General features: G+C 41.6%; 1 protein-coding gene across 1 annotated transcript in view; it reads right to left on the bottom strand.

Annotated features, from left to right (window-relative positions):
* Positions 1-2,422: 2,422 nt before the first annotated feature.
* The window catches only part of AGBL1 (AGBL carboxypeptidase 1), a 3,520,373-nt gene continuing 3,498,461 nt past the window's right edge, over positions 2,423-24,334 (bottom strand). The window contains exon 23 of the mRNA XM_069624284.1: positions 2,423-5,816. Within this exon, the coding sequence (XP_069480385.1) occupies positions 5,492-5,816 (325 nt within the window). The 3' untranslated portion in view covers positions 2,423-5,491. The remainder of the gene's footprint in view (positions 5,817-24,334) is intronic.

Below are 24,334 nucleotides of genomic sequence, written 5' to 3'. Positions count from 1 at the left end.
GTTACAAATGCCATATCATATCACATCATATCATATATTGTAAGGGTTTGGAAGGAGGAGATTGACAAAAAGGCATGATTTTGGTTATTGACCTTTATTATACATTTTAGAACATAAGTCCTCACTTTCCCTAACTTCTAAGAGGGGTTTCCCTGCATCAAAACCGACACTGAAAAAGTCTGTCAGGATGTCTAAAACACAGTTCCTTTTTTTATGAGAATTGCTCCTTTCTCCCATTTGTGGAATGTTATTTAACAAAAATGTTCCTTCAAGCACAAACAACACGGGAAATGACTTCACTTCCTCTGATTTGCAGGTTTTCAAAACAGTCTCTATACAATGTTCTGTCCAAGAGAATGACTCCCTTCTCTCGGTGTGATTCTGTATAAGTCCAAAAAGAGCCAGTGGGAATGAAACCCTACCCCTGGTATATCTTGATATAATGTCCAAAAAGGCGAGGGGGAATTACACCCTTACATGGCATAAAAAATGTACTTTCATCACAGGACCAACAGAATGCCTCTCTTCTGTTGGTGTGCTCTTGATACACCAAAGCCAGGGGGGATTACTCCCTTTCCCTGTTGTCTCTCTGCTTCTCTTTTTTTAACAGGAGAATGACTTCCTCCTCCCAGTACCAGTTGATAGTCAGAGTGTTCAGTTTGGTATTTATACATTTTGTTGTGGTAACATGATTAAATGTATCTTTGTTGGGGTCACAAGCCCTTCTGTCACCAGTGGTTTCTTCTTCCGTACTGCATTTGTGGGCAGGATCTCAGACCTTTTCCTTGTGAACATTGGACTCTTCTTCCCCAAGGCTTTGTGGAGAGGGTCCAACACCATTCCCTGATGGCCAGTGGGCTGTTCCTCCACACTCTGATTATGGATGGGTGCCAGGCCCTTCTTTGGTTGCCAGTGGACTTATCTCTGCCACTATCTTGAGGGCGACTCTCTCTTATGCTCGCTTGGTTTCGCTTCGGTCCCAAACCCTTATCTTTCTCAGGTTCCAAACCCTTTCTGTCCTCTCCTTTTGCCGGGCCCCCTTAGTTTACTCTCCTGCCAAGTACTGCCACTAAGAGGAATACCTGTATAATCAAGTTCAGTTAACTTGCAGTCAGTATTCCCAATTAACATGTGTTTAATGTCAGGTTTTAAGCCCCGGACAGTTTCTGCTTTACACCTGTTACCTCTGCTGGCTGCAGTGCTCCATTCAGGAGTGATGCACAGGCCTTCCTTGACTGTGTGGCACCTGTTCCAAGTTCTTTGTTCCCACTCATCGGTCCGGCTGTGTAGGCACTGTTATAGGACACCACGGTCCACCTTCTCCAGGTCATTTCACTGCTTCTCAGCCTCCAGCCCCATACAAAACTGGCTCCACACCATTGGGAAAATTATTGTTGCCACCTGCTTCTAGTTTCCAGTAGATGACTGCTTTCTTCTTCCACAGAGCGTTCTCCACTCCACCTTTGATTCTTCTGGGCTGGACTGTTCCCATGCTGCTTTACTTTTAGGCTGGACCACATCCATGACTGTTCTCTCCCTTACTGAGTACAACCTCTGAGTTCATGTTGCTTTATTGGCCACTCCCCTGTGGACCACTAGAATGGCTTTTCTTGTTTCATGGCTCCTTTGGGCAACCTCTTCTCAGTATTTGCATTGGGGTTGACATTTGATTTTTGGACGCTCTTCTTCATCTCAGCTGATGTAACTGACAGTATGTTACATTTTATATGTTGGATGATTTTCTTGGTCTAAGTTGGTGAAACTAACATGATACTGTAATAGCCCATAGTTGTGTTGGTTGGGGGGGTGTGAAGGGGTGCTAGAGGTTTAGGGTAGGTTTGGCTTTGTAGGTTTTGCCATATGTCACCCAGGTGATCATTCTTATACCCAGGAGGGGATTCCCTCCCCATCAGGTCCTTCCACATTAAACCACCCTTAGGGGGGACTACTGGGTAGCAGCCTCACCTCCCTATCCTCTTGAGAAGGGGCTCCAAGAACACAAGTAAGACAATAGAAAGTAATAGGACAACCTTTATTTTCTTGATCCATTATTTAAAAACAATATTAAGTTTAAAAACTGTCTGTCTGTTTCTTGTCATAGGAGGGTATAAAATCAGGGATCTTTCTCCATAAAGAGTTGTATTGATCACATGTTCAACTATGATGTTCCCATTTTTGCATTTAAGAAGGCTGTCTTTATCGCTAGCAGACCCAATGTGTGTGCTTTTCTCACCCAAGAATGTTATTTGCATTAGAGTGGCTCCCATGCAGGATCATTTGAAATAAAGAACCTTACAAAATCACTCAGGTCACACACATCACGTCCTTGTCCATTATGTTGTTTCTGCAACCAAGAGGACAGCTTCCCAGACTTTGGGCTGGCACGTCACAGTCCTCACATTACACACATCACAAAGTATAATCATGTTTATCAATGAACATTTTATTTCAACATTATTTTAATTTATTGACACACCACTTATGTCTGCTTGGTAACTACTATACACATACAAAAAGTAATACTTAGGCAAATGATTGCATGTTCTCTGTTAGGTGATGTTGTTATTCAGTCATCCAATATCACGTTAAATATATATGTTAAAGAGCACCTTCAATTTATGTCACAAGTCCTGAAAGCTGGATTTGTTTCTGATGCATTCATTTCAATTATTATATTACAATTAAGCAGACAAAGGAAGAGGGTGTGTTGGGGTGGAAGAGGGGACATTCCAGGATGAAATGCTGATATTTATTATTTATTTGTTGGATATTTGTAAGGCGATTATACAACACATGGTCTTTCAAGGCACCACAAGGCAAAAAGGGGTGGGACAAGGGAGAAAGATAACAAAAACGTTCCTGCTAGGCCTTGTGACATTCGGATTGTGCAAGTACAGTAACAAGAAATGGAAGAAGCGGGGACCAGTCAGCGCAAAGTGCGTAGTGTTAGGGTGGGAAGGTAAATGCAGGATAAAGAGTGCAAGAGAAAAAGGGGAGGGTAGAGGAGGGTGGGGATAAGACGCAAGGGCTAGGCAAATGCTTAGGGGAGGCCATGAGGGCAAGTGCAAGGGATTGCAGATGGTGCAGGTGGAGCAGCTTCACATGCTAAGTGTGAGGAGGGGGGTGGACTGGGTGGGGAGACCTGGAGCCCTGTAGAACTCAGAGGGAGCCAGGCAGCCATTCAATGAGGCTGACAGGGGTGTTAGCTGGGGAGGAGGAGAGGTAAGGAAGAAGAGAAAATGAGGGTCTTGAGGAGCATTTAGAATTTAAGGAGATCCGGCTCAAGCCTGAGAGGGGTGGGCAGACCGTTCCAGAAGGAAACTCCTGCAGAGGAGAGAGAATCTACCTCCCACTCTCTGCTTAGACAAGCGTCTGATTTACTGAGAGGTGGAGCTAGAAGCAGGGAGGTATTTCGGAAGAGAGAGTTGGATGTAGTGCGGCCTCAATCCTCAGAAAGCCTTGTATATGATGCAGAGGTGTTTTAACTTGATCCTAGCAGCATCCTTGAGCCAGTAGAGAGATTCTGGGTTGCAGAGATGCAGTCAGCCCCTGGGCTTGACGCCAAGGACAGGTCTTGCAGGTTAAAGGAAGATTAAGGGAGATGCTGTTGCAGTAGTCCAGCCTGTGGAGGACCACAGCTCTGGAGGCATTGATGTACTGGCACACGGTGAGGAAAGGAAGAATGCTTCTGAGTAGGTTACACCTGATAGTGGGCCTCCTTGGCAAGGTCTGCAATGTGATGAGAGAAGGAGCGAGAGGAGTCAAAGATGATGCCAAGGTTTTTTGCCTCACAAAAGAGTAAGCGGAGCAGACCCAAAAAGGGCAGCCAGTGGGTAGGAGGGAAGGAAGGAGCTGAGCTCCAAATGAGAAGAATCTCAGTCTTACGTGCATTAAGGCACATATCATTAGAAGCACACCATTCCTGAATTGCTATTCTGGGATGGGAGCGGAGAAAGAGGAGGAAGAAGAGGGAAGTTTGAAGGAGAGCTGCGTGTTGTCTGCGTAACACTGGAAGTGAGGAGAGAAGGAGGAGATCAGATGCGCCAAAGGGGCAATATAAATGTTGAAGAGTCACGGCAAGAGGATAGAGCCTGATGGGACATAACAGGTGGAAAGTGTGATAGGAGAAAACGTGCCCATGTTGAACCTGGGCAGGAAATCAGAGAGGAACAAGGTCAGCCAGTCCAGTACTAGACCATGATGCCAAGGGTGTCACAGAGCCGATTTATCAGGGTAACATGATTTACTGTGTCAAAGCCAAAGGAAAGATCGAGAAGGATAAGAACAGATGGAGAGTTGGAATCAAAATTAGAGAACAAGTCTTCACAGGTGTTCAGAAGAGCAGTTTACGTGCCACTGGCCGCTCTGAGCCCAAACTGGTGGTTGTTGAGACAACCAACAGATTGAGGGTGTTGGATTAACTCTTCAGGAGCTTGTCCAGAAAGGGGTTTATAGATATAGGATGGTAGTTAGTCAGGCAGGAGGGGTCAGCAGAGGGTTTTCTGAGGAGAGGATGCACAAGGGAGTACCTGAGAGGAAGCAGGAAGGAGCCAGTGGCAAAGGAGTGATTACAGAAATCGGCCAAGGCTGGTGCAAGGGAGGCAATGTTTTCCTTGATAGTTCTGGAGGAGCAAAGGAGCTCCTGCTTGGAGGGGACTTTCATAGAGAGGCCATCCGGTACTATGGGTAAGAACAGGAGAGTAAAAGGAGGGGGGCAAAAGGAGGATTAAGAGTTGGGGAGGGTGGAGGGAGGGTAATAGAGGAGAGTGAGGACAGGATGCCAGAAGCAAAGGGGAGGGCATGTTTCCTCACGTAGTTTTGAACAAGAGAGTCAAAATTCATGTTATTAATATTATTTACCAAATTAAACAATTGCATTTGCAAGATATACAATTTCTCAGCATGAGGGTTTCTCTTTGTTAATCCCAAATGAAAATCATCAAATTAGTAAAAAAAAAAGAAATGCTGATCAGCATAAAAAACACAAGAGCTAATTTCTGGACATATTCCAACGAGGAGGAAACACAGACATCACTGTCAGCATATTTTAATCTTTATTTAAATAATTATATAATCTATGACCATCTCCCTGCTTGCTGTGATGCAACGAGGTCAACTGAATACTACAACTAATGGTTTTAGTCTCAAGCTACAACAATAAAGACTGTAACACTTCTAGTGCAACACTATGCTTTGTGTTAACTATTGCATATCAGCTACTCTTCAACACACATCACGATTATGTTGCCACCTTTTCCCATAAATAGACTGTAGTGAGGGTTGTGATATTAGCGCTAATCATATTTATATTTGAGCAGTAGATGTTACACCCTTCTAGATTGCTTTATTTAATACATTGCAGCAATTGCATGAATGCCACCTGCTCTTTGATGAAGTAGCCCTTGATTTTAAAGATCCATCTTGCTGGTACGCCAATGGATATGCAAGCCCATGGCAACACATATGCAGGTTTCAGATAGTAAGGCTCTTATTACAAACACTGTCCAACTTGTTGGGTGGTTGAGCAGTCCAAATGATGCTCCTGGTGATGTGTGTTTGGTTCCGGTGAGCAGCCGATGTGTGATGATGGCAAAGAGAGGGATGCTGTGTCGGCTGATGTCTTGCTAGAAAGACAGAGTCCATCAAGAAGTTCAGAACTGGGTGTTTGGTCCCCATGCAATTCGTCTTCTGATTCCAAACCCCTCTGCTGTATGTCAGGGTCAGAATCCCCAAAATCCACTTCCTGGTCTGAGCAGCTGTCGGTGTTGTAGTCTATTCTTTCTGCAAACACGGGCTCATCGTCTGAGTCCATGCTCCTGTAGGCGAGATAAGGAAAAGAAAGGATGGTTTTAATTTCTGCTTACGTACATGGTCATGGATCTTCACTGAGAACATATGAACATGCAGTGCTGCAGGGAAAGAGTAAAGGTAACATGTTCACACTGGTTGGAGTAATACACCTATGTTCCAGAAGACTAAATTCTAGGTACATTTCTGTTGGCTAACAATAATGTTGCATGTATCCCTCTGATAGAGGGTTAAATCACATTTTTACTCAGAGAAATATGTTTGAAGCTTGGGTCAAGATTGTTGACCAAAAGTCAGGCTAGTTGAATGAATTTGAGTTCTACATGCAAACCTGCTGATATATTGCCACATAGATATATTTGACTGTAATGCCTTTATGTGTGTATTTCTTTCTTTCTTTATTTATTTAGCTATTTATTTATTTTACAAAACACAATTGCTTGCGAAATACATTTTTCCCTCTAAATAATTTACTTTGCAAGGTTAAGAGTGATCATCTGGGAATGGACGTCATCTTTCTTGTTTTCTTTTCTCGAGGGAGGACAGCCAGGAAGAACATATATTATGTGTTCAGTTTAAAACCCTCTTCTCTGCCTTTGCAACAAATAGAGCACTCAGCAGGCCACCCCCCCCCAGACCCCCATGGGGACCACACTATTTTACAAGCCTGCTGGATTTCTCCAGGCTCCAATAACTTCTTAAATGGGGCCTTTTTCCAACAGTTTCTCAATCAGACACACATGGGCCAGCAGCATTCTGCACCACCAAAACTCCTTGAGCCCCATGCCATCAAGGTAAACACATTCTGGATAATCTACTTGGAGTAGGCCGAGATATGCCTCTCATATATTAACATTGATCCTTGGTCATTAGGGTGGCTGGATCCAGGCTCCAATCAATTTTCACTCAAGTGAGGCGCAGTTCAACAACTGCTCAATCTGACCCATGTGGGCCAGCAGGAGTCTTTGAGAGTAGTACAACTTCAGCCCATGCCATCAATAGCATCACTTTCTGCATATTCCCGCAGAGAAGTCCCAGATTAGCCACCCATTTATAGCCAATTGTTACAGAAGTGACAGACGCCATTGGGATAGTCATTGAGACTCTCAGATTACCAACAAAAACGATAAAATAGATCTAGGCCTGGAGTCTTTCCACCTGCATTCCTCAATCATTTCTGTGCTGTGTATTTGCAGTGGTTTTATGAAACAAGTGGATTGTATGCCTTCCCAAATCAGCTGGACTATCCTTTGCTAACCAGGGCTTTGACATGCCTTTTACTGAAAGCATGATAGGCCTTTGGACATTAAATAATGTCCGCTAAAGGTATTAAAAATAACAATGTTCTAATGTTAACACCCAAAAAGGAAGACTATCATTACGAGTGTGCCGGTCTGGTAAGAATGCAGGTAAAACGGCCACTAATCCCGGATCCGGCATTTTTACCAGACTGTCACACTCCAAGTTTTTGAGTAGGAGCCGTGAACTATTGGCAGGCCTGACCTGCCGGGAGGTCAGGCAACTATCGGCAAAGAATTTCCCCAATCACCGGCACTGGTATTACAGGTGCCAGTGATTGGGGCAGACTCATTCTGTTGGACTCCATGGAATGGGAACTTACTTACGGCACCCGTAATATCACAGTAACCCTGGGAAACCATCAAAACGGTAATAGTAAGGCGAGTTGGTCAGTAACCCACCGTTCTACCGGCGGGTTACCAGCAAACGCATAATGACGCCCATGGTTTTGGAGCAAATTAACCTTACTGTGGAAATTGCACTTGAAGAGCATTGTTATTGTAAACTCTTCCCAAATTCAAAAATCTTGGCTTTATTTTTATCATGTGAATACCATATTAGGGAACAATGTGCGGTCGTTTTGGCCTCTCTCAGAGCGATTACAAAACTGAATAATATATTGTGTCGCCATTGGTATCACTGGTAACAATTTATAATGCAGGATTTGCATTGCCATCATTGCAGCAAATAAATCTCACTGCCAATCAGAAACGATAGGTGGCAAATATTGCAGCCAGAGCTATGATGTGTTTTTTTGACAAGCATCCCAAGGGAAAGCATGTTCTTGGCACTAGGACTTTGAGCTTTAAAATGTCAAGCCATGTACTGAGGGTTGATGCATACAGTACAATTCTGTTTCTCTTCTCATCAGGGTCTGGACTATACTACATAAATGTGTTATTTACAGATTGCTTCAAAAATATATAGAAAACCATATGAATGGAAAGCGTAGAGAAAAGAAATTGACTGTACTTGCATGATCTAAGTATGTGTTTGCCCAACAACTTATTAATGAATTTTAAAGCTGAACAAAGGAAATGTAAGAGAAATGGAGTTCAACTACATTTCATTTGGTTATTAAAACCCTGGTTCCACTTATACATAAAACTAGGCAGTCAAGAACATGTGCAAAGATATCGCAACATGACAATCAACAAACAGTCAGTTTATTTAATTTTTTTGTTGTTGTTTTGACTGAGTCAGTGGACCAAGAAAATAGCCCAGGTAAGGGTTTCCAGGAGGAATCAAGCAAGTGCATATTTGTGCTGTCTACAGTGACAGTAAATTCTACTTTACTAGCTGTTCCCGGGATAACATACGCCAAGGTGTCATATCTTCAAGGTCAATATCAGTCATTAATTCATAGGGTCACTTCTGTCACCCTCCTTAAATATCAGAATTACCACTGATCGCTTCCAGGAAGGGGGCATGGATTCCTTTGACTTATTAATGGTCATTGAAAAGGCTGAACGTATCGGATGGAATGTGAGGTATGCACAGTATCAGAACAGTATCTAAGTTCCATCGATCAAACGGGCCTCTATGATGTGTCTTTGTCAACCTTGGTCCCTGTGATGGCATAAGATTCCGTAGTAGCATAATTAAAGCACCTACTTTCAGTTTTAGCTTGTGAGGAGTCATTCATCCTACAGCGTTTTGCTCTTTATATACTGACACGTTGAGCAGTAATTAACTGTTCATTGACACTAGAACCATTGTGCCCTGTGTGAAGAGAAGTGGGGTGGGGAGAAGTAACTTCCGAATGTTTGCAATATTGGAAGGTTTGGATGAGCATGTAGAACCATGCTCATTCTTTTTGTTGAAATGTGTTTGTTGAAATGGTAGCTGTTGTTGAAGTGGGTGCACTTTGCCATTTGGACCGCAGAGGGCAACCTAACACTGATACATTGCATCCAGATTTTGAAATGATAGCTTTTGTTGAAGTGAGTGCACTTTGCCATTTGGAGAGCAGAGGGCAACCACACACTGATAGATTGCATCAGCTGAGTACAGAAACATACCTAAGCATTTTATATAGAGAGATTTTCTGCATGGCTGTCTGCTGTATGAAATAGTATGCTATCATGTTTTGGACAATCTCTTTGCTTTGCCATTGCAAGACCAAGAACATTGGTTGACAACACTGGACTCAGAGCAAATGTCTATCATGTTGATTACTTTTCTCACGACAAATATTGTTTCTATGGTATTTTGAACATTACAAGCACATTGTTTTGACAAATCATGAAACATGTTTGTTAAAATGTTTTTGCTGGATTCAATCACGTTGTATTTATGTATGTGTTTATTTATTTGGCTTGCAGTATGCAAACGATATTTGGTAACTGATTTTTGTGTATGACAACCTGGGTTTTCTGACAATTTGATCATAAGTACTTGCATAAAAGAAACTATCAGAAGGGTTTTTTTATTCACTGATTGGGCAAGGGTGGAGGCTGTCATAAGCTGCAAGCTCCTCCAGCCACTCCACCTGTTTGAGCCCTGTATCTCACAACCATTAATATTTAAACCAGCCCAGCAGCCTGGAGCGGAAAAGCCTGACGTGGACAAGGGCTGCAGCTGTCATAAGCCGCATGCTGTCAGAACGAGCTGGGTGTTGAGTTGAAGCCCGTTGCCACTTCACCAAAATATTAGTGTTTGCAATCCTATAAGAAGTGAAAGCCTGCAGGTGCTTACTACAGCAAGATTGTCCGCCTGGAGTGAGGTTTGAAGCATGCTGGCATAGAAACAACCAGGGAACTGACCATTGTGAATGATCTCAGCCTCTTTTCAGCAAGTGTAATTTTAATCTTAAATCCTGTGAATTAGGATCAGTAGTTCTTAAGGAGTTTAATTTTGAAATTATCCTGTGTTAACTTTATGAAAAAAGAAGCATGAGCTACTTTAAAGTTCACACGTGGAAGCTTATTTGTTTTGCTATTTAAGAATGCAGCTAGCAAGGTGGATGGCCAAAAGGAAAGCCATCTCTAACACATCCCTGAGTAATGTGCCAAAAAAGTTATTTAACATTTTCGAACCTATAAAAGGAATCAATGTTCTCATTACTGAGATAAAAATGAGTTGAATTTTGATATAGATGGTGGGAAAAGCTCAGCTAAAAAGAGCGCACACTAAAATTGTGCGGTAATAGAGCTCCCTGATAACGTTTCTATTGAGCCTGAAGTGCTCCCTAAGGGAAGGGCTGGAAAAAGGATGGCCAGAGCCTCAGGGGGTGAACTTGCAGTAATCAGGGGCAACAAGGGGGAAACCAGCTGAAGAACTGGATACCTATGAAATCGATAAATTGAGGGGACACAAGGGTGGTAGGAGTTATAGTATTCTGGTGGGAGGAAGTGGTGGGGATAAGAAAGTAGTTAGCAGTGTAATTGAGGTGCACACCGTGGAGGTATTTCTACCTTCCATTGTGGTTATATCCAAGGAAGAGAAGGAGGGCAATACATTACATATCATAGTAACCTTTCCGACTGTTCCCCCACCCCCCAATCTGATAACTGCGTGAACCCACACTCTTATTAATAGCTTAGGCCGTGATGAAGAGTTATTTGAAATCTCCCCTTCTGTCCCAACTAAAATAGATTTGCTGCTCTAAGTTAAAGTGTTGATGCTTTCCCCAACATTTGCAGATTGCACGTTAAGGAGGTTATGGAAGGAAATGGGGCAGTGGAGGATGGAAGGTTGCAGGATAGAGAACATACCATTGCCATGGATGTAGGTATGATCATTGCTGAGTTAAGAATGTAATTGTTGCTTCTTAAGAAAATTATAAGAAAACTGAGAGTTAGCAGTACGCTTGGTCCTGGGAGCACTGAGAGTAGCCCCAGGCTGGAGCATTTAAAGCTGCAGCGGGATACTCATTAGGTTGCATGTAGAATGGCTGGGTAAGCGGCATCACCACCAAGAATAGAAGTCCCCACTGGAGCCCATCAACCCACCTGCTTGGTCAGAGGCAATAACATCTACCATTAAGAAGCATATTGAAGGTCACCCAAATATGGGAGGTCAGGATACTCAAGCAAAACCCTGACCCAGATGTGACTGGCCAGAAAAGGGACATCTCATTCGAGGGTCTCAGGGAGGGAAACCAAGGGATGGGGTATAGATGCTGTAATGCATACGATTCCCAGATTAAGCAGTGGGAGTTATGAGTCTCAGGATTTGTTAATGAATAAGTGTATTCACTGGATCTGACATGTAAAGGGTTGCCTGTCTGTGATAAGAAGTGACATAGAGTATTGTATTAGGAAACCCATGCCAGGTGGCGATGATGATTATATACATTATTTTTCAAGGATCCATTAATGGCTCACGGGCTCCTGGAAATTAATTATAGTTCATTTCTTTCAATGGGATCAAGAATAGTGCTACGTCCCTTTGTACCGAGTGCCACATCATGCCAGGGGGTCTGTCCCCAAAATACCCTGAAGAAAACAATATGGTTATTGACATATATACCAGCAATGATTTGGATGAGATGGACTGACCACTAAGCGAGGAAGATAGGGAGCACATAGGCATGTCAAACCACATTAACATAATTTCCTGGAACATTGCTGGGATCGGGAAACTGTTGGTAGAAAATAGTCAGCAAAAGTGTATTGACAACCACAAACTGATTTGTTTTCAAGAAATCTGGTCCTTGGAGGATGTGAATATAGAAGGTTACTAGGGGCAGACCTAGTGGGGAACTCTTGGCTTGTGTGAGCTCTGAACTGAACTGGGATACTGAGGCTTACCACTCAGGTTCCCCAGACTTGCAATATTTAATAACGAAGACTGGTCAACAGCATATTTTTGTATCATTCAATGTATATTTTAGACACAGGCAGGTCTCATTGCTAAATGTTTGAACTTATGATGGGGCTCGTTGAGCGTTGGTCCTCATCTGATCCAAAGAAGGTACATGTCCTGGCAGTCGGGGACATCAGTCTCCAGTTCAAACCACTTAGAGAGGCCGAGAGTTCATGGGATGACCAGGAGTTTGCCGGGGGCATCCCAGACCTTATGAGTGCCTTTCCATTGAGAGCACACTCACAGGCTGTAGAAACCTCTTGACTATTGTATGATTGGGAACTATGGGTATGCAACGGGCTTGTTATCAGGGACCATCTTGCAAAGGTTACATTTGATGGTAATAATGGATCCAGTAGAATCAATTATATCCTGATCCTTCCCTGGTATTGGGATTTGTTGCTAGATTTCCAGGTGGTAGACAGGATGGAAAATTATCACAGGCCCCTTGCCACAGTGATAAGAAACACAGGGGCATACAAAGGGGAAACTACACTAATAGATAGAACCTCAATGGTCCTTATCGAAGGCCATTGCTGACCATTGATAAAGTGGGCTTGATTCGACGAAAAAGATCCTATTCCCGGTATTAATCAGATCTTCCTGGGCCAGCTCAAAACATCATGGGCCTCATTACGAGTCAGCCAGTCCGGAAAGAAAGGTGGTGGTAAATCCACTACCACCATTCTTTCCAGACCGCTGATCTCGAGTTCTGCAGGCGGGAGGTCTGACCTGACAGGTTTTACACCACTCGCCTGCAGGCGGACATGGTAACACCAGCACTATTACAACATGATGCCGGTGTTTCCACTTCTCCATTTCCATGGAGTCTTGTGGGAGTCTTGTGGGACTCCATGGGAATGGGGACTTACAGAATTCTGCCTCAGGAATTCCCGGGTCACCGGGGTCGTGATGCCCCGGTAATTCCGAGAATCATGGAGGCGGAATGGTAATACAAGTCCGGGGGTAACCTGCCGGTTTTTCCGGCTCGGTTACCGCCAGACTGGTAATGAGGCCCTATGTGTTACGGGGTGCCTGGACAACCAAGCTATTGTTTAATTTTAATCACTTACACAAGCTATCCAGCTCTAGTCACTAACCCTAAGATGGTAGTAAAGCAAAATACAGTAAAGCTGAGCTCCTGGTATGAAGTGAATGCAGGGCAGCTAAAAGAAAGATAGCAAGATATCTGAAAGATCCATCCCCAGTAGATAAACGTGTGCTGAAAGAAACTTTCTGATAAAAGTAAATGGGATATTCTTTTAGATGCAGTTACAAGAAGAGACACAGTGACCTTTTGAAAAATGTAGTTAACGCTGATGGGGATAGCGCATCTGTTGTTCAAGGGTGCATCAGTATGGATGCCTGGTTTGATCGTTTCGGGAAACATTATGCAGAACCACGAGCTAGCTTCCTATCTGTAGCAAGTAAACACCATATGCAAAGCCCACAGTCTAGGTGTGGAAATCCCAGACACTCAGAATAACACAACAAGATGTTACTGAAGAATTTAGGGCACAAAAGGTGGGAAAGCACCAGGCCAGGACACAATGCCTGTAGATCTCTTTAAGAGCAAAACTGGAATCTGGGCTCCAATCCTTTGTTGCTTCTTTAATGCCTTAATAAGCTCCAATACAACTCCAGTGTCCTGAAGGAACGCTGAGATTATTCTGGTCTACAAAAAGGGGGGAAGATTCTCCAGAAAATTACCACCCAATATCCTTGCTTGCTTCAACCAGCAATATTCTTGCCCAAATTTTAGTGAAACAGCTACATTATTGGGCATGCATATCTGGTAGTATCAACCATCTCCAAGTAGGTTTTCAGGCTAGGATTAGTACAATGGACCAAAAATGTAGGCTCCATCTGATTCTTCAGAAATGCATATTGCATGCTCAAAGTCGAAATCTATGCGATCTTTGTAGATATCAAGACCGCCTTCAATGGTGTTCCCAATGCAGAACTTTGTCTGACCCCGGGTTAGAGAGGCATTTTCCATCGAACCTGTTGACTTTAATCCACATCCTCCACACTGAGAAGTGTGCAGCAGTATATTGGTGATTAGGCAATGAGCTAACGCAATCATTTAGGGTAGAGAAGGGTGTTAGGCAAGGGTGCGTTCTGGCGCCATTGCTATTTTCGACATATATTAATGTGACTATAACTGCCATGCTGGAAGCTAATATGTATACTCCGAGATTTGGCTGCTATAGCATACCAGCATTATTTTTCACAGACAATGCAGCTCTTTTATTCACTGCTCCTAAGAGGCTGAGAAAAAGCGATGGATATCTTTTCCAGGAACTGTGCAACCTATGGGTGCGAACATAGTTCTAGCAAAACTAAGGCCATGGTCTTCTGGCAAATGTTTTCTAGGACCTGTCAGTTGAATATCGAGGTTGATAGTAACACATTAGAACAAGTGATTCATTACAATTATCTTTGCCTGAGCTTTCATGAACATTCGCAGTGGTCCTCCCACATTGACAAGGCTAACCTCTTTTTGGACAAAAACATTGGGGCAGTGGGGAAGCTGGTTGAAAGGAACTGAGGAGGTGCATTATTCCCTTCCCTGGAGGTTTATACAATCCTGGCTAGAGCGTCTGTATTATATGGGGCAGTTGTTTGGAGATATAGTGATGTACAATCCCAGGCAATTATAGAAATCCGTTTTTAAATACAGTGTTTTCTCTCCCAGTTAGTACCCCAAATGTACACTTACATATGGAGGCAGACCTCAACATGATTGCTGACAAGGTGGGCCTAAGACCCTTGATGTACTGGGTCTTGGTATGGGGCACACCAGGTCTAGTAAAATATAGAGACACCCATCAACTTGGAATGTCTCTGGAAGGAGGTCACTGCTTGCCTTGGCTGGTACATGTCGAGAGAAGCCTTGTTGGCATTAGGACTCAGCAACCTTTGGGAAAATCTCCACCAAATTGATACAAAATTAAGGTTAGACTCAAACAGGCAGCTAATAATTATCTTTGTAAATTGGTATCTGCATGTGTACATCTATCCTTGGGACCACACTATTTGGCATGTTAAGGTCATTTTGGGTATGAAGAATGTTTAGATTCTAGTTCTCCTTCATATGCTTGTACACTTTTGTTGAAGCTTAGATTGGGGACCCTGAATGTCCCTAAGCTTTCCCTGTTCCTAGAAGGGATTGACTAGCAGCATTTGTGCCATCTGTGGATGAGGAGAGGAAACTATTACTCATTGTATGTTGCTATGCCAAGGATATAGGCCTCTGAGAGCTGCTTATCTGAAACCTTTGCTTATTTGGCACACCGTCCGTAGAGCAGAGGGGGCGCTTAGTTTGTGCAGACGGTCTGCAAATTTAAGTTTAACGTACTATGTAGCAAAATATGTGTATCTAGCCAGGATGAAAAGATTGCACCTGCCCAAAGGCGCAGATGAATAACTGATTCTTTTACACCACCCATAACCCCTGTCAAGTAATATGGTGTCTATTTCCCAACCCTAAAGAACATGTTTAGGTACTATTAACTTTGCCTTATCTATTTGCTGCTTTGGAGCCATAACGAGGATTGCATTTTATTCCTTTTGAATTGTATAGCACCATTTTCATTTTGTAACACACTTTGTTTCCATCTTAACATCTGATATTTGGTGTTTTTAGTTTTAGGGAGTGTTTTAACCGTCAATATATCCCTACTTTCTTTTCTAATGATTCCAAAGCTGTTCTGGAAAGTGTACTAATTACTTATTGTGCAAATCGTAATAACCAGCTCTTTTTGTTAATTGTTTATGATTTTACATATTGTACACTGTGATGTATTGTGTTTAACTTGTAGCCCTACTTGCACAAATAAAGTTAAGATGATGACTGATCTGATTTTTTTTATATAACTATTATGTCCACTCACTGCCTATTTTCTATTATCAATAGGTGAACCTTCTCCTTGCCATCCATTTCATTAAATCTACATAGATCAGGATGTATGTAAAGCCAGACAAACCTGAGATAATGTTTTGAAAACTGTGACTCAAGACCTTCACCACATAAGTTTTGTCAGTCATGGTAACAGGGAAACTATTGTTTGTGATTTTCTGTCATCATAATAAGAAACAAATAAATGGTTTTAGAATGTAACCACCTGCTTACCATCCCATGTTTACCAATCAATGCTGTAGGAAACATATACGACCCTTTGCTGCTTAGACATGTAATGCTATGGGACACAGAAAAGGGTTTACTGTTCAACATCATTGACAAGATATACATGTAATTTAAACAAAATAAAACAATGTATTTGTGCTCTACCAAGGTTTCACAAGGTGACAAAAACTCCTCCGGTGGGATCTGAAGTTTATGGCACAGGGTCACTTCTTAAACCCTTAATTTTGTGTAGAAGTGATGATGTTTAATGTACTATATGTACTAGAGAAGTGATAAACCTCCTGGTCTCTATGGTTCTAGACACTTCACAACTACTATTTGTGACAATAGATGTGTAGGAATTATATACACGTGTATTTGGGACTGAAGGACATGGCCAGTGGGGGGCAATCCTTTTTACTTTTGGTGCAATATGGACAATGGTCACCAGTCAACGACTATGACCAGTGGCTCCTTCTGAATAACGAGTATAACAGAACCCTTGAAGTTTAGTATGAAAATGTTAGTTAAGACTGAGTTAGTAAGACCCGATTCATCGCAACAAAATCCTTGAATTGAGGGAAGTGATGACACTCTGCACCCAGAGTCCCTCCTGTAGATGTTGCCCATGATATGTTGGTCCCTGCTTTGATCACATGTATGTGCTCAAGGGCTGAACATTTTTGGTGGAACTCTGAGTTAAGATTATTATCACATCTACTAAATTTCAACATACTAAGGGGTCCATTTTTTTTAAGTCCATAAAGAGCAAAGTTTTATGAAAAAAGCAGATGTAAAAGGGTGTTTTCCTGGTTATCAGGTGCAGCTTGAGTGGGAAAGATCTATCCTTTCCCACTGGCATTTTCACTCCTCCTGTAAAAATAGAATGTAATCTGCCTGTTTTTAGTACCTGATAAAAGTAGGCAGATGATAAAGGAATGCTGCACGTGGAATGCATTTGCAGTGTTTGCACTACAAAATGAGAAAGAAGTGTTAACTTGTTTGCAAGAGGTTTAAGACTTGTTTGCACTCCTTAGGGACAGTGATGAAAATTGTGGTAGATCCAAGTACACCAAAGTACTCATGTAGGTGGTCCCGTCTATGCAGATACACTAAAGTATTCCTTTTTAGATAATGTATTCATGATGACTACATGTGAAGTTTGGCCAATGCGTCACAGTTCGAGTGAAATGTGAAGATTAACAATGTGGCAGATGGAGATAGAATTGTGAAGATTGACCATCTATCACACTTGAATAGAATTGTGAAGTTTAGCCATGCATCACACTTAGATAGAATTGTGAAGATTGACCATGCATCACACTTGGATAGAGCTGTGAAGTTCAGCCATGCGCCACACTTGGATAGAGCTGTGAAGTTTAGCCATGCGCCACACTTAGAGTGAAATTTGAAGATGGACCATGCATCACACTTAGCTAGAATAATGGAGATTAGTCATTTGTCACAACAGATAGGACAGTGTAGATTAGCCGCACAGAAGAATTTAGTGAGTAGTCAAAGTACTAACACCCTGCTTCTACTTCCTCAAACACACCAGCCAAACACTATACAGGCCCTAGCCAACATATAAACAAACACACACAAAATGAATGCGACACACACTTAAAACAAACAAACCGGACACTGGACCATACCTATATGGAGACAAAAAAGGCAGTGTGCACAACCTTTAACACCTGCCTTTAACACCTGCCAATATACACATAGAACACATACAGACGACAACATAACAAACAGTGATATAGAAAGATTACAGGTATTGACCTTACCCGTACAGAGAAAACAAGCCAGTGCGCACAACCCTAAATACCAGCAGTCTACACATAAAACACACAGACACACCCCAACACAAAAAACAACCACACAGAAAACATCCCAGACACAGGACCTTACCCGTACAGATAGAACAAGCCAGTTCACCCAACCTACCATGTGCAAGCCAAATCAAACGGACTCCATGTTCTAGACCTATCCTATCATTCTTCCCTCATTAACCAACCCCGTCCTCTTACTTGCAGAGCCAGGTGAGCGCGTGGAGACTGCCCTTGGGTGATAGTAGTGTGTGGCATAAATCAACATAACATAACATTTTTTTAATGTTTTTAATTGCCATTTCATGGTTAGTATATCACACACCTTTTTGCCATTACAGCTTTAGATATAGATATTCTAAGAAAAACACAACACATTTTAAAATAGAAAAATGTTAAGATTACAGTTAATTAACAAAAGCTTCATAAGTCTGTTAAGAACTAGTCACTTTGTTGTGCTCCCCCTGGCGAGGCCAGAGACTGTTGATTATTATTTTTCTCTGATACATTCTTAAGTTTCTTGCAGATTGCCAATATTAGTTTGACCAGGGCTATTGTGAGTTGCAGTCGTGAGCCTCTTAATAGCTCAAGCCACCAGTCTTCAGCTGTTTGAAAGGTGTTATACATTATGAACTCTGTCGTTAAACAAGATCTGATTTCATTTCACTGCAATATAATACCAGATGTTTCATTGTTTCTGTAGTGTCATCTCGGAGGCACAATCTAAAGTTCTGTTTCTTAGTAGCTTGTTTTGATAATATTTCACCAGTGGGAAACAGGTTCAACCTAAACATCAAATATTGGTCTCTAAACAAGGCACTGGGAAAAATTTCCAAATAGCGAGGAATAGTATGCAGAGCTCTCGCTTCCGGGAAGGGCGTTCCATATAGCTTAAGCTTCTGCCTATACTTTTGTGTGATGATCCAGTCAATCCTGTAGAGCTTGAGCTTGATCTTATCTGGATTCTTTATCATGGTCTGGTAAAATTCATTGCCAGTGATTTCCATGTTACAATAGCCTTGAATGACGTCAGACCCAGTTCCATACGCACAGCTTGAATCGGCGTACCCAAAGGTAGTCTCAGGACTTTTTTCCAAAAGAGGCCTTGAATCACATTCCAACTCTCAGATTTAAATGTAAAGACAGTTTTGGCTCCATAGCTAAGTATCGGGACCACTTTCAATCTATAAAACTCTAATAGTGGCATTATTGAAAACACTAGATCACAATCAGGGAAACGTGTGATTATACTTTCAAGTTTCACCCAAAGTGTTACTTCAGACACTATTTTTAACACACATAAACACTGTTTGGGGTCCACAATTTTCAGTGTGGCTGCTGATTCTTGTTTTTGTTCCAGTTAATGGGTGACCTCAGAGAGATATTGTTATAGACGGTTCCTCATGGTGTGTGGGGACTTTCCGTCCTTAGGCGTGGGATGAATTTGGATGGGAACACTGTTACCCATTTGGGACCAGCGGGGTCCGTTAAAAGAGAGTGAAAACTTGGAGGCACATTTCAAAGAGGAACTATTTTTAGAATTTTATTGACCATCATATGAAGTGTGTGCTGTTGAGAATTAAAAATGCGGAACTTCATCCATAGTATATTGTCGTATGGTGTTGTTCGCACGGTATCCCTGGTTTGCTTCTGGGATATCCTAGATTAAAATTTCGTCGACCGGTTTCGATGATTGCTGCTTATCATCTTCTTCAGGACTATAATTTGAACTTGTCCCTATGAGATCAAGGGTGGGGAAGTGGCACTTAGGCCACACATCCCATCTGCCTAAGAGAAGAAGAGAGAAAAAAAGACCAAGAGTTGGTTTTTTTCTTTTCTTGTGGTCACTGTAGTTAATTTCCTATAGTTTTAATCAAGAGTGATTGCTTTAGTTATTTAAAACATTAAATCATGTATAAGAGTTTTGCGATATTCGAACAGTTTATTGGCTACTTGGCTATATAAGACTCGTTTTAGTAATAATGCAAGTTTATTTACCTTTAAGGCACTTTCTGCCAGGTATGTCGAAGTTGTTCAACTGTGCAGCTTTTTTGTAGGGACTTACGCAAAAACCTGTAACACAGTAAAAGTGGGAAAGTGACTTTTAGACTGCTGGCATGCCGTGTTGGTACCGCTCCTAATTGGTGCATAGAGGACGATATACTAATGTGTGCCCGGTGATCCCTTCTTCACATTATTTAGAAAGGCTCGTAACGACTACGGTGTATATTCTATATGAGTTCCCTTCGTATATACGGCCCCCATTGTGTGCTACTGTTTACGTTCGGGAGGGGTGCAGTTCCATGCGGTGCGAGTAACGGGTGCGACCCTAATGGGAGGACCGACATAGGTCGTAGCTCACTATCGGTCAGTTCAGAAAAGACTGGTCTTTTATAGCTAATAAGTGCACAAGAGACTGGTTAATACTTATTATCAACACAGCAAAAACAGTCTCGGAAAAACTTATGAGGGAACTTCAAACCAAATTAGATACCAGCAAGGCCAACATAGCACTTGAACTCTACAACACAAAGTTAGCAAATCTAGAGACATCTTTGAAGGAGTTCCGTGAATTAAACCTTACAAAGAAGATCAATAAACTGAAAAAAGATCTATCAGCTTTTACACATGAAAAAATTTACCCTTATACCTCAGAGAACTACTTCACGGAAGAGGAAAAACTAGCAAGAAAAAATGCCTATCTTCTAAGTCAACAAATGGGTGGAAGACAATATAAGGGCAACCGATCTGGCTCCTCCAACAATTCAAGCATGAGCTCAGATGAAGATCTAAGGACTCAACGACAACATCCGATTACAGGAGGTCAGCCACGGAACAATCAGGGACAAGGACGTGGTACTAACAATGTACATTTTTTAGGTCAACAAGGGAACCAACGAGGGAGACCGCGCTGGCAACCCTTCTCCCCAATGACAACCCGCAGCCGCGGAAGAGGATTCCAACAACCGAACTTTCCCTAGTCATGAATTTATCATCCCATGCACTCACAGAAACAGAAAGAAGCATTTTGGAGAAAGGACTTTCTTTTGTACCGACTGCTCAGTATGATCCTTTCCAAACTCGAATCGAAATCAAACAACTGATCAGAAAAGTAAGACTAAAACAATTCTTTCAAGATACCGTTGAAGCAGAAACAGAGCAATGTTACAGGTTTTTGCGTAAGTCCCTACAAAAAAGCTGCACAGTTGAACAACTTCGACATACCTGGCAGAAAGTGCCTTAAAGGTAAATAAACTTGCATTATTACTAAAACGAGTCTTATATAGCCAAGTAGCCAATAAACTGTTCGAATATCGCAAAACTCTTATACATGATTTAATGTTTTAAATAACTAAAGCAATCACTCTTGATTAAAACTATAGGAAATTAACTACAGTGACCACAAGAAAAGAAAAAAACCAACTCTTGGTCTTTTTTTCTCTCTTCTTCTCTTAGGCAGATGGGATGTGTGGCCTAAGTGCCACTTCCCCACCCTTGATCTCATAGGGACAAGTTCAAATTATAGTCCTGAAGAAGATGATAAGCAGCAATCATCGAAACCGGTCGACGAAATTTTAATCTAGGATATCCCAGAAGCAAACCAGGGATACCGTGCGAACAACACCATACGACAATATACTATGGATGAAGTTCCGCATTTTTAATTCTCAACAGCACACACTTCATATGATGGTCAATAAAATTCTAAAAATAGTTCCTCTTTGAAATGTGCCTCCAAGTTTTCACTCTCTTTTAACGGACCCCGCTGGTCCCAAATGGGTAACAGTGTTCCCATCCAAATTCATCCCACGCCTAAGGATGGAAAGTCCCCACACACCATGAGGAACCGTCTATAACAATATCTCTCTGAGGTCACCCATTAACTGGAACAAAAACAAGAATCAGCAGCCACACTGAAAATTGTGGACCCCAAACAGTGTTTATGTGTGTTAAAATTATTGAAAACACACCATAGCGTTTCAGAAGGATTCTTCCTTGATGTGCCAAGTTAATAGTTTTAGCTTTTAAAGCATCCAATCTTGGTTTGTCAGTCTTGCTGTCATTCAGCCAGACTCCCAGATAAGTAAATGCTGTTACTTGCAATATTTTTTCACCATGCCCTTGAGCTGATTTTTTGTCTCACTGAAAACCAAGACTCTAGATTTTGTTAGATTTTCAGTCCATGCAGTTGAACATAGGCTTACAGGTCGTTTAATTTACGCTAAAGTCCCACAGGTGTCTGGTCCAATAAGACTACATCGTAGGCATATATCAGAAGTGCTATTTGGGTCTCGCCAATTTTTGGTGGAAAGCTTTGCGTGTTTGTGAATGCTTGCTCAACATCAGAGGTGAAAAGATTGAAGAGGTCCGCTGCTAATCTACAGCCTTGTTTGAGTCCTTTATTCGTTCCAATGGATTTGATAAGTAATCCCTGGCGATCCAAATGGATCTGAATTGAGGTGTCTGTATACAGCTTTTGAATTACTTGGCGTATTGCATTCGGGCATCCCCACTGTTTTAATTTTTGTCAAAGTTTAGATCTGTTGACTGAATCAAAAGTTTCAATGAGATTGATAAAAGCTGCAAAGATTTTTTATCTTTGTATTGTTCAGTTTGTGAGTTTGTGACTTTAAGATGTTAATTATGAATAGGTTTAATGACATACTAATACCTTTAACAAAGCCACTTTGCCAGGGATCACAATGACCGGTTTCTATGCTCCATTTGCCTAGTTGTTTCATGACAAAGGAGGCGAAGACTTTACTAATTACATTGAGTAAGGCAATTGGCCTGTAGTTCAAAGCCTTTTTTGAAAATCGGTATTATAATTGCTGATTTCCAAGATGATAGTACTTTTTTGTGGGAATAGCAGCATTGTGATCACAGCGCTGATCACAGTGCATTACTCTAGATGTTTTTTCAGATGAGCATTTGTGAGGCCGTCAGGACCCGGGGCTCTACATCTGTCTATTTTTTTAATTTCTTCTCTTACTGAATCCACATCTATTTCAAGTATGTCCCAGCTTGCTTGAATTTCATACTGATTAACTTTCTCAATCAAATTTGTGTCAAAGAATTTTAGGAAATGTTCAGTCCACTCTGATGGTGTGATTAAGGTTGTTGTTAAAGCCTCTTGGGGTGTACAAAGTTCTTGATCAGCGATCAAATTTCAGCAACATTTTTGGTTTTAATATGATGGAGCATTTGTTCAGCATCTTGTTGGATGGTCAGTTTATGATGCGTTTTTCGCCAATTACCATATCTTTGTTTCAGTTTCTTAGCTTGAATTTGATGTGTGACTGGTTTTTCAAAGTTCAGTATGCGCAATTCTTTGTTCATTTGTTTTTTTCGCAGCTGCCACTGCGGGATCAAAAGAATGCTGGTGTGCCATTCTTGCTTTTGGTAAGCTGCGATTTTTAATTTCAAACAATTACAAGAGTGCTCCAAAATCTATCAGATTTTTAGGTGTGTTCAGGAAAGTTGAGTCAATCTGCGCTTGGAGATTGATTTGTAATTGTCGTGGCTTTGAGACCGTTGTTATTACGTCCTGACATCACTTGATTCTGTGCATTGTATAGATCAATTCTAGATTCTGATCGGCAATGCTAAGTCAGCGCCAATAGATTGTGATCTAATTTTTGTATTACTTGCATAGAGGTCAAAATCGTTGTTACATTCTCCGAGATACAAATATAGTCCAAGATTTGCTCGCTTTTTGCTCCCCTCCAGGTTGATTCTCCAGGTTTATCGCCAGCTGTATTGTCAGTCAATATACAGATGTTTCTTTGTGTCATCGCTCTTCTCCAATTTATGCCTCTCTGTCTGGACGGGGTTATATTAACCGGATCATCATCCGTTTCATAGCCTTCTTTGTTCCAACAGATGGCATTTAGATCACCACATATCAAAATATGTGCGTTTTCAAATTGTTCTCCAAACTTATCGAGGTACAATGTTATTTTGTCCAACAAAAAACTCAAAGACTTTACTTTCTGGGTTCCAGTAAAGATTTAAAATAATTATTAGAGTTAGTGGTTTATCAGCTGGACCAGTCAATATCGTTCCTATTAACCATTGAATATGGGCATTTGCATGATCTATTTCCAATACCTTGAATTGTAGTGTATTTTTAATAGCGATGAGCAGGTCAGATGTTGGTCTGCTTCGTGGACCTTTCTCGGCTGGATTCAAAGTTACTGAATATCCATCAATGATTGGAGGAGATTGAAGCCATTCTTCTTGGAGGCAGATTATCTCTTGATTTAGACCCGGTGCACTATCATTTGAAGTCATGTGAGCAAAGCCTCTCGTATTCCAGTTGGCAATTTTCAAAAAAGGCCTGATGTTAACCTGTATATTCAACATTGGATATTTTAGAGACAAACATGCTTGCAAGCCATTTCCAATAATTCTCTGTTGTGCCTTGTTCCAATATTAGTGGCTCTGATGTAACATC

The sequence above is a fragment of the Ambystoma mexicanum genome, chromosome 11 (assembly GCF_040938575.1).
Source record: "Ambystoma mexicanum isolate Mex_15411 chromosome 11, UKY_AmexF1_1, whole genome shotgun sequence".
Lineage (NCBI taxonomy): Eukaryota > Metazoa > Chordata > Amphibia > Caudata > Ambystomatidae > Ambystoma > Ambystoma mexicanum.
This window is presented reverse-complemented; position numbering and strand designations above follow the sequence as displayed.